This window comes from Delphinapterus leucas, chromosome X, assembly GCF_059928025.1.
Source record: "Delphinapterus leucas isolate spDelLeu-1000000601 "Yukka" chromosome X, BTC_Dleu_Yukka2, whole genome shotgun sequence".
Classification (NCBI taxonomy): domain Eukaryota; kingdom Metazoa; phylum Chordata; class Mammalia; order Artiodactyla; family Monodontidae; genus Delphinapterus; species Delphinapterus leucas.
In genome coordinates, this window is record NC_143150.1 from 72,266,530 (window position 1) to 72,289,281 (window position 22,752).

A 22,752-nucleotide genomic window follows, 5' to 3' on the forward strand; every position below is an offset into this window, starting at 1 on the left:
AATCAACGTTGTGAAAATGAGTGTACTACCCAAAGCAATCTACAGATTCAGTGCAATCCCTATCAAATTACCAATGGCCTTTTTACCAGAACTAGAACAAAAGAATTTTACAGTTTGTATGGAAACACAAAAGACCCTGAATAGCCAAAGCAATCTTGAGAAAGAAAAACAGAGCTGCAGGAATTAGGCTCCCTGACTTCAGACTATACTACAAAGCTACAGTAATCAAGACAATATGGTACTGGCACAAAAATAGAAATATAGATCAGTGGTACAGGATAGAAAGCCCATAAATAAACTCACCCACCTATGGTCACCTAAACTATGACAAAGGAGGCAAGAATATACAATGGAGAAAAGACAGCCTCTTCAATAAGTGGTGCTGGGAAAACTGTACAGCTACATGGAAAAGAATGAAATTAGAACATTCTCTAACACCACACACAAAAATAAACTCAGAATAGATTACAGTAAGTCCCCTACATATGAACCTTCAAGTTGCCAACTTTCAAAGATGCGAACATGCGTTTGCATGTCCAGTCCACATTAAGTTAGTTCACGTGTCTGGCATACATTGTCATATGTGTGTATCCTCTACAAGTTGTGCTTTTGTGTACTCTACTGTACTATACTGTATAGAGTACAGTAGTACAGTGTCTTTATTTCAAGCCCAGGATGTCTGGAAGCAAGTGTAAAAGCAGCAGTGATGTAGCTGATACTGCTAAGAAGTGCCAAGCAATAACGATGGAAACAAAAATGAAAACAATTGAGAGAGTGGAGCAAGGCAAAAAGATGGTAGACGTTGCTCATTCTTATAACATGAGTCATTCAACCTTCGGCACAATTCTAAAGAACAAGGACAAGATCATGGAACATGTGAAGTCTACTGTGCCGATGATGTCGGCAGTAATATCGAAGAAATGTGTAAAAGTGGTGGAGGAGATGAAGAAACTTTTCAGTGTGTGGATGCAGGATCAGCATCGGCGTTGAGTCCCGTTCAGCTTAATGCTGATTCAAGAGAAAGCTAAAAGCCTTCAAGAGAAACCTAAAAGACTTGAGAAAGAAACATGGTGAAGAATCAGAGGGAGCATCTTTTAACGCCAGCCATGGGTGGTTTCATCAGTTCAAGGCTAGAGCCAACCTTCACAACATAAAAGTAAGTGGTGAGGCAGTGAGTGCAGATATGGTAGCTGCCTGGGAATTTCCTGAAACGCTTTGAGAAATTATTGATGAAGGCACGTATTTACCTGAGCAGGGTTTTAATGTGGATGAGATAAGACTGTACTGGAAGAGGATGCCAGACCAAAGTTACATCAGTAAGAAGGAAAAGTTGATGCCCGGCTATAAAGCAGCAAAGGATAGGCTAACTCTGTTGCTTGTTGGCAATGCTTCTGGCAATCTGAAGCTGAAGCCTTCCTTAGTTTATCATTCAGAGAACCCAAGAGCCCTTAAAAGCATAGCCAAGGGCTCTCTTCCTGTCGTGTGGAAGAGTAACCCCAAAGCCTGATTACACAGGCCATTTTCCAGGACTGGTTTTTCCACCACTTTATCCTGGAGGTAGAGATATATTGCTTGGAGAAAGACGTCCCATTCAATATTCTTTTGCTGCTCGACAGTGCTCCAGGCCACTCCCCATTCATGGATGACTTTCATCCCAACGTCAGAGTAGTGCATCTGCCACCAAATACTACTGAATACATTGCTCATCCAGCCTATGGACCAGGGAGTTATAGCGACTTTCAAGAAACATCATTTATGTCACACTTTTCATCAGACAGTAAAGGTTAGTGATCAATCAGGAACAACCTTGTGACAATTTTGGAAGGACTATAACATCTGTAAGGCCGTAAAAAACATTGACTTTTCTTGGCGTAAGGTTATGGCCGTCACCATGAATGGGGTTTGGAAGAACCTTTGGCCGCAGTTTGTTCACGATTTTTGTGGATTTGAGAATGTGGATGAGGAGTACAAAGAGGTCTTCAGCAACTTCGTGACCCTCAGGAAGAAGCTGGAGCTAGATCTGCAAGAGGACAGCTTCACTGAACTCCTTTCTGTGCAACATGAGGAGCTTACTAATGAAGACCTGATGGAATTGGAGGCCCAGAGAAAGGACGAGGAGAGACAAGAGGAAGAAAAAGTGACTGAAGAACCAAAGAAATTCTTGATGCAGGAAATGGCAAGGGGGTTTTCTTTATATGAGGAGGTACTGTTAGTTTTTGAGGCACAGGACCCGAACGTAGAGCAATACACAAAGGTTGCAGCAGCCATTCAGAATGCCATCCAGTGCTACCATGTCATATATGACAAGAAGAAAAGAGCTACTACCCAGACATCACTGGATTGTTTTTTTCAAGAGAGTAGATAGAATTGAATCCAGCAAGGAACCAGAACCTGTGCCATCAGCGTCAGGCATTAGTGAAATTGCAGCTTGCCCTCCGTCACCTATGGCTGATGATCCTTCAGCTCTACCATCTCCCACCTCCCCTCCCTCCTCCAGTCAGTAACTCTTCTTGCCTGTTCACTTGATGCCAGCACCTGTATGCCAGCTGTTGTGCTGTACTACTGTACTTTTCAGGGTACTGTACTGTAAGATTAAAAATGTTTTATTTTTTGTGTTTGCTTGTTTTTATGTATTATTTGTGTGAAAAGTATTATAAATCTATTACAGTACAGTACTATATAGCCGATTTTGTTAGTTGGGTACCTAGGCTAACTTTGTTGGACTTAGAAACAAATTGGACTTAAGAACGCGCTCTTGCAATGGAACTTGTTCGTGTGTAGGGGACTTACTGTAACGATCTAAATGTAAGAGCAGATACTATAAAACTCTTAGAGGAAAACATAGGCAGAACACTCTTTGACATGAATTGCAGCAATATCTTTTTGGATCCACCCCTAGAGTAATGAAAATAAAAACAAAAATAAACGGGACCTAATTAAACTTAAAAACTTTTGCACAGTAAAGGAAACCATCAACAAAACGAAAAGACAACCACAGAATGGGAGAAAATATTTGCAAACAAAGTGACCAACAGGGGATTAATCTCCAAAATGTACAAATAGCTCATGCAGCTCAATAACAAAAAAAAACCAGACAACCCAATCAAAAAAGGGGCTGAAGACCTAAATAGACATGTCTCCAGAGAAGACATACAGATGGCCAAAAAGCACATGAAAAGATGCTCAGCATCACTAATTATTAGAGAAATGCAAATCAGAAGTGCAGTGAGGTATCTCCTCACACCTGTCAGAATGGCCATCATCAAAAAGCCACAAACATGAGCTTCCCTGGTGGCGCAGTGGTTGCAAGTCTGCCTGCCAGTGCAAGGGACACGGGTTTGTGCCCCGGTCAGGGAGGATCCCACATGCCATGGAGAAGCTAGGCCTGTGAGCCATGGCCGCTGGGCCTGCACGTCTGGAGCCTGTGCTCCGCAACAGGAGAGGCCACAGCAGTGAGAGGCCCACATACCGCAAAAAAAAAAAAAAAAAAAAGCCACAAACAATAAATGCTGGAGAGAGTGTGGAGAAAAGGGAACACTCCTACACTCTTTGCGGGAATATAAATTGATACAACCACTATGGAGAACAGTATGGAGTTTTCTTAAAAAACTAAAAATAGAACTACCATATGGTCTAGCAGTCCCACTTCTGGGCATATATCTGGATAAAACCATAATTTGAAAAGATACATGCACCCCAATATTTATTGCAGCACTATTTACAACAGCCAAGACATGGAAAGAACCTAAATGTCCATTGACAGAGGAATGGATAAAGACGATGTTGTACATATGTACAGTGGAGTATTACTCGGCCATAAAAAAGAGTGAAATAATGCCATCCATAATGCAGCAACATGGATGGACCTAGAGATAATCATACTAAGTGAACTAAGACAGAGAAAGACAAATATCATACGAGATCACTTATATGTGGAATCTAAAAAGATGATACAAATGAACTTATTTACAAAACAGAAACCAACTCACAGACTTTGAAAACAAACTTATGGTTATCAAAGGGGAGAAAGGTGGAGGGAGGTATAAATTAGGAGTTTGGGATTAACATATGCACACTACTGTATATAAAATAGATAATCAACAAGGACTTCCTGTATAGCACAGGGAACTCTACTCAGTATTCTCTAATCATCTATATGGGAAAAGACTCTGAAGAAGAATGGATATATGTATATGTATAATTGAACCACTTTGCCGTACACCTGAAACTAACAACACATTGTAAATCAACTATACCCCAATATAAAATAAAAATTAAATTGAATAAAGAGAACTTAAATCAACTATACCCCAATATAAAATTAAATTGAATAAAAAGAACTTAAAAATAAAGTTTAGGGCTTCCCTGGTGGCGCAGTGGTTGAGAGTCCGCCTGCCGATGCAGGGGACACGGGTTCGTGCCCTGGTCCAGGAAGATCCCACATGCCGTGGAGCGGCTAGGCCCGTGAGCCATGGCCGCTGAGCCTGCGCGTCTGGAGCCTATGCTCTGCAACGGGAGAGGCCACAACAGTGAGAGGCCTGTGTACCGCAAAAAAAAAAAAAAAAAAATTAAAAATAAATTACTTAGGTCTAAAAAAAAGTACTATGTTGAACAGAAGTCGTGAGAATGAACATCCTTGTCTTGTTCCTGAATTTAGAGGAACACCTTTCACATTTCACCACTGAGTATGTTGTTAGCTGTTTTTTTGTCATATGGCCTTTGTTATTTTGAGATAGGCTCCTTTTATACCCATTTTTTTGAGAGCTTTTATTATGAAAGAGTGTTGAATTTTGTCAAATGCTTTATCTGTATCTATTGAGAGAATCATAGTATTTTTATCTTTCATTCTGTTACTGTAATGCATTATTTTTATTGATTTGTGTATGAACCATCCTTGCATCCGAGGAATAAATTCCACTTGATCATGGTGTATGATCTTTTTAATGGGCTGTTGAATTCTGTTTGCTAGTATTCTGTTGAGAATGTTTGCATCTATATTCATCAGGGATATTGGCCTGTTGCTTTTTTCTTGTGGTATTTTTATCTGACTTTGGTATTAGGGTAATGCTGGCCTCGTGATATGAGTTTTGGAGTGTTCCCTCTTCAATTGGAAGAGTTTGAGAAAGATTGGCATTAATTCTTCTTCAAATGTTTGATATAAATCACCACTAAAACCATCTGGTCCTGGTATTTTCTTTGTTGGGCTGTTTTTGATTACTGATTCAGTCTCCTTATTATTGGTCTGTTCTGATTTTCTGTTTCTTCCTGATTCAGTCTTTGTGGGTTGTCTGTTTAACTTTGTTTCATTAATTTTTTTCTATTATCTTTCTAGTCTCTATATCATTTATCTCTGCTCTAATCTTTAATTCCCTCCTGCTAAATTTGGGCTTAGTTTTTTCTTTATAATTCCTTGAGAAGTAAAGTTAGGTTGTTTATTTGAGATCTTTTCTTAATGTAGGCATTTATTGCTATAAACTTACTTCTTAGAACTATCTTTGCTGCATTCCCTAAGCTTTGATATATTTTCTTTGTTGTTTTTGTTCTCAAAATACTTTATAATTTGCCTTTTGATTTCTTCTTTGATCCGTTGATTATTCAGGAGTGTGTTGTTTAATTTCCATGCATTTGTAAATTTTTCATTTTTCTTCATGTTATTTTTTTCTAGTTTCATGCCATTGCAGTGGGAAAAGATACTTGATATGATTACAATCTTCTTAAATTTGTTAAGGCTTGCTTTCTGGCCCAACATATGATTTATCCTAGAATATGTTCCATGTGTATGTGAGAGGAATATATATTCTGGTGCTGTTGAATGGAATGTTCTGTATGTGTCTATTCAGTCAATTTTGTCTGTAGTGTTAGGTCCACTATTGATTAATTTTCTGTTTGGATACCTATGTATTGTTGAAAGTGGGTTTTGAAATGTTCCCTACTGTTATTTATTTCTATTACTCCCTTCAGTTCAGTTAATGTTTGCTTTAAGTATTTAGTTGCTCTAGTGTTGAATGTGTATGTATATACAGTTGTTATATCCTCTTGATGAATTGACCCCTTTGTCACTATATGGTGTCCTTCTTTGTCTCTTGTGACTGATTTTGAGTAAAGTCTATTTTGTCTGATAATTATAGCCACTCTTGCTCTCTTTTTGTTACCATTTGCATGGAATATCTTTTTCCATCTCTTCACTTTCAGCTTATGTGTGTCCTTAAAGCTAAAGTTAGTCTCTTGTAGATAGCACATTGTTGGATCTTGTTTTTGTTTGTCTTTTATCCATTCAGCCACTCTGTGTCTTTGATTGGATAGTTTAGTTCATTTACATTTAAATATTGATAGTTAAGTGCTTACTAGTCCCATCTTGTTAATTGTTTGAGTTTTTAGTTCCTTTCTTCCTCTCTTGCTTTTTTCCTTTTTGATTTATTTTTATAATGGTGTGTCCTAATTCCTTTATCATATATGTGTTTTGCAAATATTTTCTCCCATTTTGTGGCTTGCCTTTTCATTCTCTTAACAGTGTCTTTCACAGAGCAGAAGTTTCTAATTTTAATGAAGTCCAGCTTCTTTTTTCTTTCATGAATTGTGCTTTCAGTGTTGTTTAAAAAGTCATCAGTAAACCAAATGTCACGTAGTTTTCCCCTATGTTACCTCTAAGAGTTCTGTAGTTTGAGGTCTTACATTTAGATTTACGATTGTTTTTGAATTAATTTTTGTGAAAGGTTTAAGGTCTGTGCTCAGATTGTTTTTCTTTTTTGCATGTGGATGTCCAGTTGTTCCAGCACCAATTGTTTTAAAAAGACTTTATCCTCATTTTTTTGTAGTTTCTGGTTTCCCCCTTCTACTAGTGTAGAAATTAATTACTGTTTGTATTCTTTTAATGATTGTCCTAAAAGAATAGAATCCTTACTTAACTGTCCACCATGTTTGTAGTCTCTCTCTGCTGCACTTTAGCTGCATATTTATTATGTCTTATCTTTCAGTTCACTAATTTTCTCTTCATCTGCTTATAAATTGCTGTTAGTAAGCCTATCCATTATGTTGCCATTTGGGTTATTGTATCTTTCATTTCAAGTAGTTCTTTTTGCCCAAATCAACAAGGTCACATTTTATAGTTTCTGTTTCTTATAAACTTGTGTGATGTGCAAAGTGTTTAACAACTGATACGGCTTGGGCAATAATCAGTCAGAATGGATACCAGCTGGAAACAACCACTGTAACTGTATCAATATGTACTATTGAATATCAACCTAGTTATATACTTTTTGAGCATATCTTTTATTTCCTTAAACCTTGAAAACAGAGATGTTTTATAGGCAGTTTTTGATAGTTATTTTATTTACATCCTGAGAGTCTGTTTCTGTTGATTCTCATTTATGGTGTCTTGTTTCCTACTGTGCTTGATTTTTTTATGTTTCTACTCAAGATTCTTGAAAAATTATTTATGGAAATATTTTGAAGCCTAAGATGAAGGTGTCTTCCCCCAGAGAGGATTTACATTTGCTTCTTCCTATGTTTGGGACCAATGAAAACTAAATTCATAGCTTGACATCTTTTGGCCTCCCATATAATGTAATTTGGGGCTTTAAATACATGCGAAAGTCTGTTTGTATTACACATTAGGGACTGGTTTTCCGTACCCCATTTTGTTGAATTCTTCTCAGAACCAAGGTATCTATCTTTCATTGCAGTCCCCTGAGGATGTGGATGAAAGTGGGTTTACTTCTGGTTTTCCCTTAGCCTAAGAGTGTGATCCCTTGAGCCTTGATGTCTATTTTCCTGACCTAGTAAGGTACATTAAAACTAAAGTTAACATTTGCCTAGGTTTACAAATGCCCAGCAGGAAAAAAAAAGTAGCTTTAATTCTCCATTTACTTCTCTGGGACCTCACTTTTCCTTAGATATTGCTTGGTAATTACTTTACTAGTCACTTGCTTTTGGAATTAAAAAAAAAAACGCTATCCAACATTTTTTGGTTGTTTTCAGTAGGAGGGTTGGTTTGACATATATAATGTGCCCTATTTTCAGAAGCAGAGTTCAGTATTTCCATAGCATTTTAATAGAACAGTTCTTCAAAGATTTTTCTCAGATTCATGTCTTTTCATTATGAGTATCCCTCAGCCATTGTGACTATGTTAATAGTATTAGTAAAATATGGTAAAGTCTTCCTTATATGCTTTGTAAAAGAAACCCAGTATTTCTTTTTTCAGGCTAAAGAGGCGGTGACAGAAGCTGAACGATGTGATCCTACAAATATTTTCACTAAATTTTATGTATTCAAGATGGCAATCCTAGAGGGCAACTCTGACAGAGGTATAAATGTTATTTATGAGTTATATTTGACTGTTAACACAAAGAATAATTCTCTTTGGCTGTAATAGAGAAAAATAGTTTTTAAGACAATGGAGTTGAATATATATGCTAGCTTTCCTATGTAAAGATGATACAACCATACAAAAAGAAACTATGGAAGGTTGCATAAAAATAAAAGAACAGGGTTTGCCTACTGAAGGAGTAGGAACTGGGCAGATGTGGGGCAAGAATTGGGGGAAAGTCTTGTTCCTGTATACTTTTTTGTACTTTGTCATTTGAACCAGCCTATTAAAAATTAACTTTAAAAAACTGTGAGAGCAGGGAGAAATTATAATGCAGTCATTTAAGAATTGTCATTAGAGAATAGAAGTCTCCAGGATACCTTTTGATTGTACTTATTTGGGAAGTTATCGGTGAGAGATCTGGCCCTGAAATGTAGTTTCTCTCCACAGGGTTGACAGGTCCATGTCACAGTTGCTCACATGGACCTTATCCCATTAGTGCTTTGTCCTTTCCATTAAGTTAAGCGTAGTTTCCTAGCTAGTTGTCTGCACACACGTGTATCTTGACTTGGTCACAGAGTTACCTGTGCTGTGATATTATTCCTGCTCAGCTCTGGGTAGCTGAGCAAATCCTGGAGCTGTTTGAGCTTCAGACTGGTTGCCCTTTGTGAAGGGCACAAGTAGAGAAATTGAGAAGCTTGAGTTAATGGGTTCAAACAGAATTTATACTAGTCCAATTAAACAACTATTTGTGAATACCTACTAAATGTGCAGTGGAGTCTGTTATTCACTCTGTAAGAAAAAGAAAGATGATTTATTCTGCTTTGAAAAAGAAATGTTCCACGGTAGTAAAGTATATCTGTATATTAATTAAGGACTAACAAATTGGAATCAGCTCTTTATCAAGGTTAATATTGCTGTTATGTCCATCATCAGGGTTTTCACTAGAGACTTCTGGGCATTTGTTTTTCTTGATATATTATGCTGAAGTATAGAAAAACTTGAAACTTTTGCCAGTAGAAATGGCAAAAAAAAATAACCCCACACAACCAGATTTCCTTTTTTTTTTTTTTAACATCTTTATTGGGGTATAATTGCTTTACAATGGTGTGTTAGTTTCTGCTTTATAACAAAGTGAATCAGTTATACATATACTTATGTTCCCATATGTCTTCCCTCTTGCGTCTCCCTCCCTCCCACCCTCCCTATCCCACCCCTCCAGGCTGTCACAAAGCACCGAGCCAATATCCCTGTGCCATGCGGCTGCTTCCCACTAGCTATCTACCTTACGTTTGTTAGTGTGTATATGTCCATGACTCTCTCTCGCCCTGTCACAGCTCACCCTTCCCCCTCCCCATATCCTCAAGTCCGTTCTCCAGTAGGTCTGCGTCTTTATTCCTGTCTTATCCCTAGGTTCTTCATGACACTTTTTTTTCTTAAATTCCATATATATGTGTTAGCATACGGTATTTGTCTTTTTCTTTCTGACTTACTTCACTCTGTATGACAGACTCTAGATCTATCCACCTCATTACAAATAGCTCAATTTCGTTTCTTTTTATGGCTGAGTAATATTCCATTGTATATATGTGCCACATCTTCTTTATCCATTCATCCGATGATGGGCACTTAGGCAGATTTCCTATTAAGGCTTTTCTTTTAACATTCTATTAAAATAAAATTATTTTACTTTTTTTTTTTTTTTTTTTTTTTTTTGCGGTACGCGGGCCTCTCACTGCCATGGCCTCTCCCGTTGCGGAGCACAGGCTCCGGACGTGCAGGCTCAGCGGCCATGGCTCACGGGCCCAGCCGCTCCGCGGCATTGGGATCCTCCCGGACCGGGGCACGAACCCGTGTCCCCTGCATCAGCAGGCGGACTCTCAACCACTGCGCCACCAAGGAAGCCCTATTTTACTTTTTAAGCATAGCATTAGCTCAGTATTTTCATTTCTTCCCCAGTTATCTGTGTCCACTTCTTAGTCATGTTTATTGAAAATACATACAATAAAATTTACTGTTGTTTAGTGTATGATTTTATAAGGTTTATTTATATTAGTAATTCTATGAGTTTTGACAATTGCTTACAGTCATGTAGCCAGCACCACAATCAAGATATAGAACAAAAAATTAACTCAGGCCCCTTTGTTGTCACTCCTTCCCACCACTTCCAGCCCTGATTCCTACTAATCTCATTTCTATCCCTATAATTTTGCCTTTTCCAGAATGTCATATAAATGGAATCATATAGTATGAAGCTTTTTGAGCCTTCTTTCACTTAGCATAATACATTTGAAACTCATTCATACTGTTGTGTGTTCCCATAGTTTGTTCTCTTTTATTGCTAAGTAGTATTTCGTAAGTATGGATGTACCAAAATTTATACATTTACCAGTTGAAGGATATTTGGATGGTTTCCGGTTTGGGTGATTATAAATAAAGGTGCTATAAACATCTGTTTACAGATTTTGTATGATGACAGTATTTCACTTCTCTAGGGTAAATATCGAGGACTGGGTTTGCTGGGTTGTAAGTATATGTTTAACTTTGTTAGAAACTGCCAAACTCTTTTCTAAAGTGGCTATACAGTTTTATGTTCTAACTAGCTATGTATGAAAGTTCCAGTTGATCTACAGCCTCACCAGCACTTGGAATTGTCTGCTGATAAATTTCTTTAGCCATTCTAATAATGAGGTAGAGATACAGTACTGTGATTATAATTAGCATTTCCATAGTGTCCAATATTTGACATCCATATATCTTCTTTGGTGGAGTGTTTGTACAAATCTTTTGCGCAGTTTTCTGTAAGAAACTTTGTGTTCTTATTGAGTTTCGAAGTTCTTTATATATTCTAGATACAAGGTATTTATCAGATATGTGTTTTACAAATTTTTCTTTTTATTTTCTTATCAGTGCATTTCATGACAAGATGATGAAGTCTAATTTATCTTCTTTTATGGATATTTTGGTATTGTATCTAAGAAATCTTTACCTAATCCATGGTCACAAAAAATTTTCCCTGTGTTTTCTTCAAGAAATTTTACAGTTTTAGGTTTAAGTTTGTGGTCAGTTCTGTGGTCCATTTTGCATTAATTTTTTATATTTGACTTAAGGTATGGATTGAAGTTCATTTTTTTTTTTGCACATGGTTACCTAATCATTCCAGCTTCATTTATTTAAAAATTCTGTCCTTTCCCAACTGATTGCCTTTGTACCTTTAATGAAAATCAGTTGTCATATGTGCGTGGGTCTCTTCTGGACTCTTCATTCTGTTCCACTGAACTACTCCTCTTTACCCCATTCCCACACTGTCTTGATTAATGTAGCTATGTAGTAAATTTGAAATCATGTAGTGTTAGTCCTCCAACTTTATTCTTCTCTTTTAAATTGTTTGGGCTATTCTAAGTCCTTTGTATATCTCTGTGAATTTTAAATTTTAAATAAGTTTTTCAGTTTCTACAAAGGTAAATATTGATTGGGATTACACTGACTCTGTAGATCAGTTTGGAGAGAATTGACATCTTCCAACCTGTGAACAAGTTATATTTAGGTCTTTAATTTCTCTCAGCAATCTTTTCTGTCTTTCAACATATAAGGTTTTGTGCACCTTTTGTCAGATTTATCGCTAAGTATACCGTATTTTATGCTATTTCAAATGGCATTTTTAAAAATCCTTCAGTTTCTGACTGTTCATCGCAAGTATGTAGAAATAGAATTGACTTTTGTATATTGATTTGTATCCTACAGAGTTGCTAAACTCACTAGTTCCAGTGGCTTTCTTGTAGATTATTATGTTGACTGTGAATAAAGACAATTTTACTACTTCCTGTCCAATCTGGGTACAGTTTTTCATACTTTATTGTACTTGTTAGAATCTCCAGTAAAATTGGTAAAAAGCAGACATCCTTGACTTTTTCCTGATTTTAGAGGGAAAGCATCCAGTTTTCAATTATTAAGTATGATGTTAGCTGTAGGTTTTTCATAGATACCTTTTATCAGGTTGAGGAAGTTCCCTTCTGTTTCCTGTTTCCAGTTTCCAGGGAGTTTTTAATCAGGAGTGGATGTTGAATTTGGTCATATGATTTTTCTACATCTATTGAAATGATCAACTTTTAAAAAATATTTTTGGAGTACAGTTGATTTACAATGTTGTGTTAGTTTCAGGTGTACAGCAAAGTGAACCTGTTATACCTATACATATATCCACTCTTCTTTAGATTCTTTTCCCATATAGGCCATAACAGAGTATTGAGTAGAGTTCCCTGTGCTATACAGCAGGTCCTTACTAGTTATCTATTTTATATATAGTAGTGTGTGTATGTCAATCCCAGTCTTCTAATTTACCCATCCCCCCCACCCCCGAACCATAAGTTTGTTTTCTACATCTGTAACTCTATTCTGGTTTTGTAGATAAGTTCATTTGTAACCTTTTTTTTAGATTCCACATATAAGCGATATCATATGATATCTGTCTTTGACTTACTTCATTCAGTATGACAATCTCTAGGTCCATCCATGTTGCTGCCAGTGGAATTATTTCATTCTTCTTTATGGCTGAGTAATATTCCATTGTATATATGTACCACATCTTCTTTATCCATTCCTCTGTTGATGGAAATTTAGGTTGCTTCCATGTCCTGGCTATCGTAAATAGTGCTGCAGTGAACATTGGGGTGTATGTATCTTTTCGAATTACGGTTTTCTCCAGATATATGCCCAGGAGTGGGATTGCTGGATCATATGTTAGCTCTATTTTTAGTTTTTTAAGGAACCTGCATACTGTCCTCCATAGTGGCTGTACCAGTTTACATTCCCACTAAGAGTCTAATAGTGTTCCCTTTTCTCCACACCCTCTCCAGCATTTATAGTTTGTAGACTTTTTGTTGATGGCCATTCTGACCAGTGTGAGGTGATAGCTCACTGTAGTTCTGATTTGCATTTCTCTAATAATTAGTGATGTTGAGCATCTTTTCATGTGCTTTTTAGCCATCTGTATGTCTTCTTTGGAGAAATGTTTATTTAGATCTTCTGCCTTTTCTTTTTCTTTTTTGCGGTACGCGGGCCTCTCACTGTTGTGGCCTCTCCCGTCGCGGAGCACAGGCTCCCGACGCGCAGGCTCAGCGGCCATGGCTCACGGGCCTAGCCACTCCGCGGCATGTGGGATCTTCCCAGACAGGGGCACGAACCCGTGTCCCCTGCATCGGCAGGTGGATTCTCAACCACTGCACCACCAGGGAAGCCCTTCTGCCCATTTCTTGACAGGTTTTTTTTTTTGTTTTGTTTTGTTTTTTTTTTTGATATTGACCTGCATGAGCTGTTTTTGTATTTTGGAGAGATTAATTTGTACTGGCACAAGAACAGAAATACACATCAATGGAACAGGATAGAAAGTCCAGAGATAAACCCACACACCTATGGTCAACTAATCTATGACAAAGTAGGGAAGAATATACAATGGAGAAAAGACAATCTCTTCAGTAAGTGGTGCTGGGAAAACTGGACAGCTATATGTAAAAGAATGAAATTAGAACACTCCCTAACACCATACAGAAAAATAAACTCAAAATGTATTAAAGACCTAAATATAAGGCTGGATACTATAAAACTCCTGGAGTAAAACATAGGCAAAACACTCTTTGACATAACTCACAGTAACATCTTTTTTGTTTGTTTGTTTGTTTGTTTGCGGTACGCGGGCCTCTCACTGTTGTGGCCTCTCCCGTTGCGGAGCACAGGCTCTGGACGCACAGGCCCAGCGGCCATGGCTCACGGGCCCAGCCGCTCCGCGGCATGTGGGATCCTCCCAGACCAGGGCACGAACCCGTGTTCCCTGCATCGGCAGGCGGACTCTCAACCACTGTGCCACCAGGGAAGCCCCACAGTAATGTCTTTTTTGATCCCCCTCCTAGAGTAATGAAAGTAAAAACCAAAAATGAACAAATGGGACCTAATTAAACTTAAAAGCTTTTGCCCAGCAAAGGAAACCATAAACAAAACAAAAAGACAATCCGCAGAATGGGAGAAAACATTTGGAAATGAAATGATAATTTTTTTTTAAAGTTTGTTAATATGGTCAGTTACATTGATTTTTCAACAGATAAACCAATGCTGCATTCCTGGGATAAGCTCCACTTAGTCATGATGTGTTCTTTTTTTAAATATAATGTTAGATTTGATTTGTTAACAGTTTAAGGATATTTGTACCTGTGTCCATCAGTGATACTGGTCTCTAGTTTTTCTGTAATGTTTTCGGTTTTGCAATTAGGGTAATGCTTACTACGTAGAATGAATTGGAAAATACACCCTCTTTTTCCGTCTTCTAGAAGAATTTGTGTTGCTCAGTTGGTATTATTTCTTTGTTAAATGTTTGCTAGAGTTCACAAGTGAAGCCATCTGGGGCTGGAGTTTTCTTTATGAGAAGGTTTTTAATTATAAGCTCAATTTCTTTAATAGACAAAAGGTTTCTTCAGGTTATCTATTATTTCCAAACTGAGCTTTGGTAGTTTGTGTCTTTCAAGAAATTTGTCTGTTTCATCTAAGTTGTTGAAATTATTGGCCTAAAGTCATTCATTATATCATCCATTATCCTTCTGACATCTGTCAAATCTTTAGTGATGTCACCTTTATCATTCCTGATATTTGTAATTTGTGTCTTCTCTCTTTTTCTCCCTGTCAGAGTGGCTACAAGTTGATCAATTTTATTGCTCTCAAAGAACCAGCTTTTGGTTTCATTAATTTTTCTCTATTGTTTTTTTCTGTTTTCTATTTCAGTTATAAATGTTCTGATCTTTATCATTTCCATTCTTCTACTTACTTTGAGTTTCATTTGCTCTTTCTTTTCTGCTTTCCAAAGGTGAAAGCTGACGTCATTGATTTAAGACTTTTATTCTGGTTTAACATAAACAGTTAATGCTATAAATTACCTTCTAAGTATTGCTTTAGTGACAATACACAAATTTTGATATATTGTGTTTTCATTTTAATTCATTTCAAAATACTTTGCAATATGACCGTTGACTCCAGTGTAAACCCATGGATTGTTTAGAAGTATGCTATTTATTTTCCAAACATTTGCAGATTTCCAGAGAACTTTTTTATTAATTTAATTTAATTCTGTTTTAGTGTAAGATCATAAGTTTGTATGACTTGAATCTTTTAAAATATGTTGATGCTTTTTATATGGCTCAGAATATTCTCTTTCTTGGTAAATGTTCCATGTGCACCAGAGAGGAATGTGTATTTTGCTGGTGTAAGGTCAAGTGTTCTATAAATGTCAGTCAGGTCAAGTTGATTAATAGTGTTAAATATCCTTGCTGATTTTCTGTCTACTTCTCCTGTCAGTTATTGGAGAGAGGTTATTGAAATCATGGACAATAATTATGGATTTGTTCATTACTCCTCATAGTTCTATCAGTTTTTGCTTCTTGTATTTTGAAATTTTGTTATTGGATGCATAAACATTTAGGATTATGTCCTCATAATGAATTGATTCCTTTATCATCATGAAATAACCTACTACCACTGGTAATAATCTTTGCTCTGAAGTCTATTTTATCTGATATTAATATAACCCCTCCAGCTTTCTTTTGATTATCTCTACTATATACATATTATCCCATCATTTTCTTTTAACCAATTTTGGCTTTATATTTAAAGTGTGTTTCTTGTAGGTAGCATATAGTTTAAAGTTGCTTTCTTCAATTCAGTCTACCTTTTTTTTTTTTACATCATTATTGGAGTATAATTGCTTTACAATGGTGTATTACTTTCTGCTTTATAACAAAATGAATCAGCTATACATACACATATATCCCCATATCTCCGCCCTCTTGCGTCTCCCTCCCACCCTCCCTTTCCCACCCCTCTGGAGGTCAGAAAGCACCAAGCTTATCTTCCTGTGCTATGTGGCTGCTTCCCACTAGCTATCTATTTTACATTTGGTAGTGTATATATGTCCATGCCACTCTCTTACTGCATCCCAGCTTACCCTTCCCAATCCCCATGTCCTCAAGTCCATTCTCTACATCTGCATCTTTATTCCTGTCCTGCCCCTAGGGTCTTCGGCACCATATATATATTTTTAGATTCCATATATATGTGTTAGCATACAGTATTTGTTTTTCTTTCTGACTTATTTCACTCTGTATGACAGACTCTAGGTCCGTCCACCTCACTACAAATAACTCAATTTCGTTTCTTTTTATGGATGAGTAATATTCCATTGTATATATGCGCCACATCTTCTTTATGCATTCATCTGTCAGTACACACTTAGGTTGCGTGCATGTCCTGGCTACTGTAGATAGAGCTGCAATGAACATTTTGGTACATGTCTCTTTTTAAATTATGGTTTTCTCAGGGTATATGCCCAGTAGTGGGATTGCTGGTTCATATGGTAGTTCTATTTTTAGTTTTATAAGGAACTTCCATACTGTTCTCCATAGTGGCTGTATCAATTTACATTCCCACCAACAGTGCAAGAGGGTTCACTTTTCTCCACACCCTCTCCAGCATTTACTGTTTATAGATGTTTTGATGCTGGCCATTCTGACTGGTGTGAGGTGATACCTCATTGTAGTTTTGATTTGCATTTCTCTCATGATTAGTGACGTTGAGCATCCTTTCATGTGTTTTTTGGCAATCTGTATATCTTCTTTGGAGAAATGTCTATTTAGGTCTTCTGCCCATTTGTGGATTGGGTTGTTTGTGTTTTTTTTATACTGAGCTGCATGTGCTGCTTGTATATTTTGGAGATTAATCCTTTGTCAGTTGCTTCATTTACAAACATTTCCTCCCATTCTGAGGGTTCTCTTTGCATCTTGTTTGTGTTTTCCTTTGCTACGCAAAAGATTTTAAGTTTCATTAGGTCCCATTTTTTAATTTTTGTTTTTATTTCCATTTCTCTAGGAGGTGGGTCAAAAAGGATCTTGCTGTGATTTATGTCATAGAGTGTTCTGCCTATGTTTTCCTCTAAGAGTTTGATAGTGTCTGGCCGTACCTTTAGGTTTTTAATCCATTTTGAGTTTAGTTTTGTGTATGGTGATCCATTTTGAGTTTAGTTTTGTGTATGGTGTTAGGGAGTGTTCGAATTTCATTCTTTTACATGTACTGTCCAGTTTTCCCAGTGCCACTTATTGAAGAGTCTGTCTTTTCTCCATTGTATGTTCTTGCCTCCTTCATCAAAGATAAGGTGACCATACGTACATGGGTTTATCTCTGGGCTTTCTATCCTGTTCCATTGATCTATGTTTCTGTTTTTGTGCCAGTACCATACTGTCTTGATTATTGTAGCCTGGTAGTATAGTCTGAAGTCCAGAGCCTGATTCCTCTAGCTCCGTTTTTCTTTCTCAAGATTGCTTTGGCTATTTGGGGTCTTTTGTGTTTCCCTACAAGTTGTGAAATTTTTTCTTCTAGTTCTACGAAAAGTGCCATTGGTAGTTGGATAGGAATTGCATTCAATCTGTACATTGCTTTGGGTAGTATAGTCATTTTCACAGTGTTGATTCTTCCAATCCAAGAACATGGTATATCTCTCCATCTGTGTGTATCATCTTTAATTTCTTTCATCAGTGTCTTATAGTTTTCTGCGTACAGGTCTGTTGCCTCCTTAGTTGGTTTATTCCTAGGTATTTTATTCTTTTTGTTGCAGTGGTAAATGGGAGTGTTTCCTTAATTTCTCTTTGAGATTTTTCATCTTTAGTGTATACGAATGCAAGCGATTTCTGTGCATTAATTAATTTTGTGTCCTGCTACTTAACCAAATTCATTCATTAGCTCTGGTAGTTTTCTGATAGAATCTTTAGGATTCTCTATGTATAGTATCATGTCATCTGCAAACAGTGACAGCTTTACTTCTTCTTTTCCCATTTGGATTCCTTTTATTTCTTTTTCTTCTCTGATTGCTGTGACTAAAACTTCTAAAACTATGTTGCATAATGATGGTGAGAGTGGACAACCTTGTCTTGTTCCTGATCGTAGAGGAAATGGTTTCAGTTTTTCACTGTTGAGAACGATGTTGGCTGTGGGTTTGTCGTATATGGCCTTTATTATGTTGAGGTAAGTTCCCTCTATGCCTACATTCTGGAGGGTTTTTATCATAAATGTGTGTTGAATTTTGTCAAAAGCTTTTTCTGCATCTAATGAGATGATCATATGGTTTTTCTCCTTGAATTTGTTGATATGGTTTATCACATTGATTGATTTACATATATTGAAGAATTCTTGCATTCCTGAGATAAAGCCCACTTGATCATGGTGTACAATCCTTTTAATTTGCTGTTGGATTCTGCTTGCGAGTATTTTGTTGAGGATTTTTGCATCTATGTTCATCAGTGATATTGGCCTGTAGTTTTCTTTCCTTGTGACATCTTTGTTTTTGTTTTTGTTTTTTGGCGATACGCGGGCCTCTCACTGCCGTGGCCTCTCCCGACGCAGAGCACAGGCTCCGGACGCGCAGGCTCAGTGGCCATGGCTCACAGGCTCAGCCGCTCTGCAGCATGTGGGATCTTCCTGGACTGGGACATGCACCCGTGTCCCCTGCATCGGCAGGCGGACTCTCAACCAGTGTGCCACCAGGAAAGCCCTGTGACATCTTTGCCTGGTGTTGGTATCAGGGTGATGTTGGCCTCAGTATGAGTTTGGGAGTGTTCCTCCCTCTGCTATATTTTGGAAGAGTTTGAGTAGGATAGGTATTGCTCTTCTCTAAATATGTGTTAGAGTTCACCTGTGAAGCCTTCTGGTCCTGGGCTTTTTATGTTAGAAGATTTTTAATCACAGTCTCAATTTCACTGCTTGTGTTGGTCTGTTTATGTTTTCTATTTCTTCCTGGTTCAGTCTCGGAAGGTTGTGCATTTCTGAGAATTTGTCCATTTCTTCCAGGTTGTCCATTTTATTGGCATATAGTTGCTTGTAGTAATCTCTCATGATCCTTTGTATTTCTGCAGTGTCAGTTGTTACTTTCTTTTCATTTTTAAATCTACTGATTTGAGTCTTCTCCCTTCTTTTCTTGATGAGTCTGCCTAATGGTTTATCAATTTTGTCTGTCTTCTCAAAGAACCAGCTTTTAGTTTTATTGATCTTTGCTGTCGTTTCCTTCATTTCTTCATTTATTTCTGATCTGATCTTTATGATTTTTTTCTTTCTGCTAACTTTGGGGTTTTTGGTTCTTTTTTCTCTAACTGCATTAGGTGTAAAGTTAGGTTGTTTATATGAGATGTTTCTGGTTTCTTGAGGTAGGATTGTATTGCTGTAAACTTCCCTCTTAGAACTGCTTTTGCTGCATCCCATGGGTTTTGGGTCGTCATGTTTTCATTGTCATTTGTCTCTAGGTATTTTCTGATTTCCTCTTTGATTTCTTCAGTGACCTCTTGGTTATATAATAGTGTATTTTTTAGTTTCCATATGTTTGTACTTTTTACAGATTTTTTCCTGTAATTGATATCTAGATTCATAGCTTTGTGGTCAGAAAAGATACCTGATACAATTTCAATTTTCTTAAATTTAGCAAGGCTTGATTTCTGACCCACAATATGATCTGTCCTGGAGAATGTTGCATGAGCACTTGAGAAGAAAATGTATTCTGTTGTTTTTGGATGCAATAATCCTGTAAATTATCAGTTAATTATCAGTTAAGTCATCGTGTTTAATATATTATTTAAAGCTTGGTTTCCTTATTTATTTTCATTTTGGATAATCTGTCCGTTGGTGAAAGTGGTGTGTTAAAGTCCCCTGCTATGACTGTGTTACTGTCGATTTCCCCTTTTATGGCTGTTAGCATTTGCTGTTAGGAGCATAAATATTTACAATTGTTATATGTTTTTCTTGGATTGATCCCTTGATCATTATGTAGTGTCCTTCTTTGTCTCTTTTAATAGTGTTTATTTTAAAGTCTCTTTTGTCGGATATGAGAATTGCTACTCCAGCTTTCTTTTGATTTCCAATTGCGTGGAGTATCTTTTTCCATCCCCTCACTTTCAGTCTGTATGTGTCCCTAGGTCTGAAGTGGGTCTCTTGTAGACAGCATATATATGGGTCTTATTTTTGTATCCATTCAGCCAGTCTCTGTCTTTTGGTTGGAGCATTGAATCCATTTACATTTAAGGTAGTTATCGATATGTATGTTCCTATTACCATTTTCTTAATTGTTTTGGGTTTGTTATTGTAGGTCTTTTCCTTCTCTTGTGTTTCCTGCCTAGAGAAGTTGCCTTCGCATTTATTGTAAAGCTGGTTTGGTGGTGCTGAATTCTCTTAGCTTTTGTGTGTCTGTCAAGGTTTTAATTTCTCTGTCGAATCTGAATGAGATCCTTGCTGGGTAGAGTAATCTTGGTGTAGGTTCTTCCCTCTCATCACTTTAAATATGTCCTGCCACTCCCTTCTGGCTTGCAGAGTTTCTGCTGAAAGGTCAGTTGTTAACCTAATGGGGATTCCCCTGTATGTTATTTGTTGCTTTTCCCTTGCTGCTTTCAATAATTTTTCTTTTCATTTAAGTTTTGATAGTTTGATTAATATTTGTCTTCACATGTTTCTCCTTGGATTTATCATGTATGGGACTCTCTGCGGCTCCTGGAATTGATTGACTATTTCCTTTCCCATATTATGGAAGTTTTCAATTATAATCTCTTCAAATATTTTCTCAGTCCCTTTCTTTTTCTTTTCTTCTTCTGGGACCCCTATGATTCGAATGTTGGTGCATTTAATGTTGTCTCAAAGTCTCTGAGACTGTCCTGAATTCCTTTCATTCTCTTTTCTTTATTCTGCTCTGTGGTAGTTATTTCCACTCTTTTATTTCCCAGGTCACTTATCCGTTCTTCTGCCTCAGTTATTCTACTATTGATTCCTTCTAGGGAATTTTAATTTCATTTATTATTGTGTTGTTCATCATTGTTTGTTTGCTCTTAATTCCTTTTGATCCTTGTTAAATGATTCTTGTATTTTCTCCATTCTGTTTCCAAAATTTTGGATCATCTTTACTATCATTATTCTGAATTCTTTTTCAGGTAGACTGCCTATTTCATCTTCACTTGTTAGGTCTGGTGGGTTTTTGCCTTCCTCCTTCATCTGCTGTGTGTTTCTCTGTCTTCTCATTTTGCTTAACTTACCGTGTTTGCCATCTTCTTTTTGCAGGCTGCAGGTTCTTAGTTCTTGTTGTTTTTGGTGTCTGCTCCCAGTGGGTAAGTTTGGTTCAGTGGATTGTGTAGGCTTCCTGGTGGAGCTGACTGGTGCCTGTGTTCTGTTGGATGAGGCTGGATCTTGTCTTTCTGATGGGCAGGACTGTGCCCGGTGGTATGTTTTGGGGTGTCTGTGACCTTACTATGATTTTAGGCAGTCTTTCTGCTACTGGGTCGTGTTTTGTTCCTGTCTTGCTAGGTGTTTGGCATAAGGTGTCCAGCACTGTAGCTTGCTGGTCATTGAGTGGAGCTGGTCGTAGCGTTCAGATGGAGATCTCTGGGAGAGCTTTCGCTGTTTGATAATACGTGGAGCAGGGAGGTCTCCTGTGGTTCAGTGTCCTGAACTCGGGTCTCCCACCTCAGAGGCACGGGCCTGACACCCAGCTGGAGCACCAACACCCTGTCAGCCACACAGCTCAGAGGAAAAGGAGAAAAAAGGAAAGAAAGAAAAATAAGATAAAATGGAATTATTAAAATAAAATATTAAAAATTAAAAAGTAAACAAAAGAAGAAAGAAAGAAGAGAGCAACCAAACCAAAAAACCAATCCAACAATGATAACAAGTGCTAAAAACTATACTAAAAAAAAAAACAAAAACAACGGACAGACAGAACCCTAGGACAAATGGTAAAAGCAAACCTATACAGACAAAATCACATACACATATACGCGCATGCAAAGTGAAAAAGGAAAAAGTATATGTATCTATATATTAAAAAAAAGGAAGAGAGCAACCAAGTCAATACACAAATCTACCAGTGATAATAAACTCTAAATATTGAAATACGATAAACATAAAACCAGAAACAAATTAGATGCAGAAAGCAAACCCCAAGTCTACATTTGCTCCCAAAATCCACTGCCTCAATTTTGGGATGATTCGTTGTCTATTCAGGTATTCCACAGATGCAGGGTACATCAAGTTGAATGTGGAGATTTAATCCACTGCTCCTGAGGCTGCTGGGAGAACTTTCCCTTTCTCTTCTTTGTTCGCACAGCTCCTGGGGTTCAGCTTTGGATTTGGCTCCGCCTCTGCGTGTAGGTCTCCTGAGGGCATCTGTTTTTCGCTCAGACAGGGTGGGGTTAAAGTAGCAGCTTGATTAAGGGGCTCTGGCTCACTCAGGCCAGGGGGAGGGAGGGGTACGGAATGCGTGGCGAGCCTGTGGCGGCAGAGGCCAGCGTGAAGTTGCAACAGCCTGAGGCATGCCGTATGTTCTCCTGGGGAAGTTGTCCTTGGATCATGGGACCCTGGCAGTGGCGGGCTGCACAGACTTTCGGGAGGG

At 37.6% G+C, this 22,752-nt stretch overlaps 1 protein-coding gene across 2 annotated transcripts in view; it reads left to right on the plus strand.

Moving 5' to 3' along the window:
- The window catches only part of TEX11 (testis expressed 11), a 358,129-nt gene that overhangs the window by 242,162 nt on the left and 93,215 nt on the right, over positions 1-22,752 (plus strand). For both annotated transcript variants that reach the window (XM_022561047.2, XM_089904417.1), the window contains exon 16: positions 8,202-8,304. In XM_022561047.2, coding sequence (XP_022416755.1) covers positions 8,202-8,304 — 103 coding nt within the window. The remainder of the gene's footprint in view (positions 1-8,201; positions 8,305-22,752) is intronic.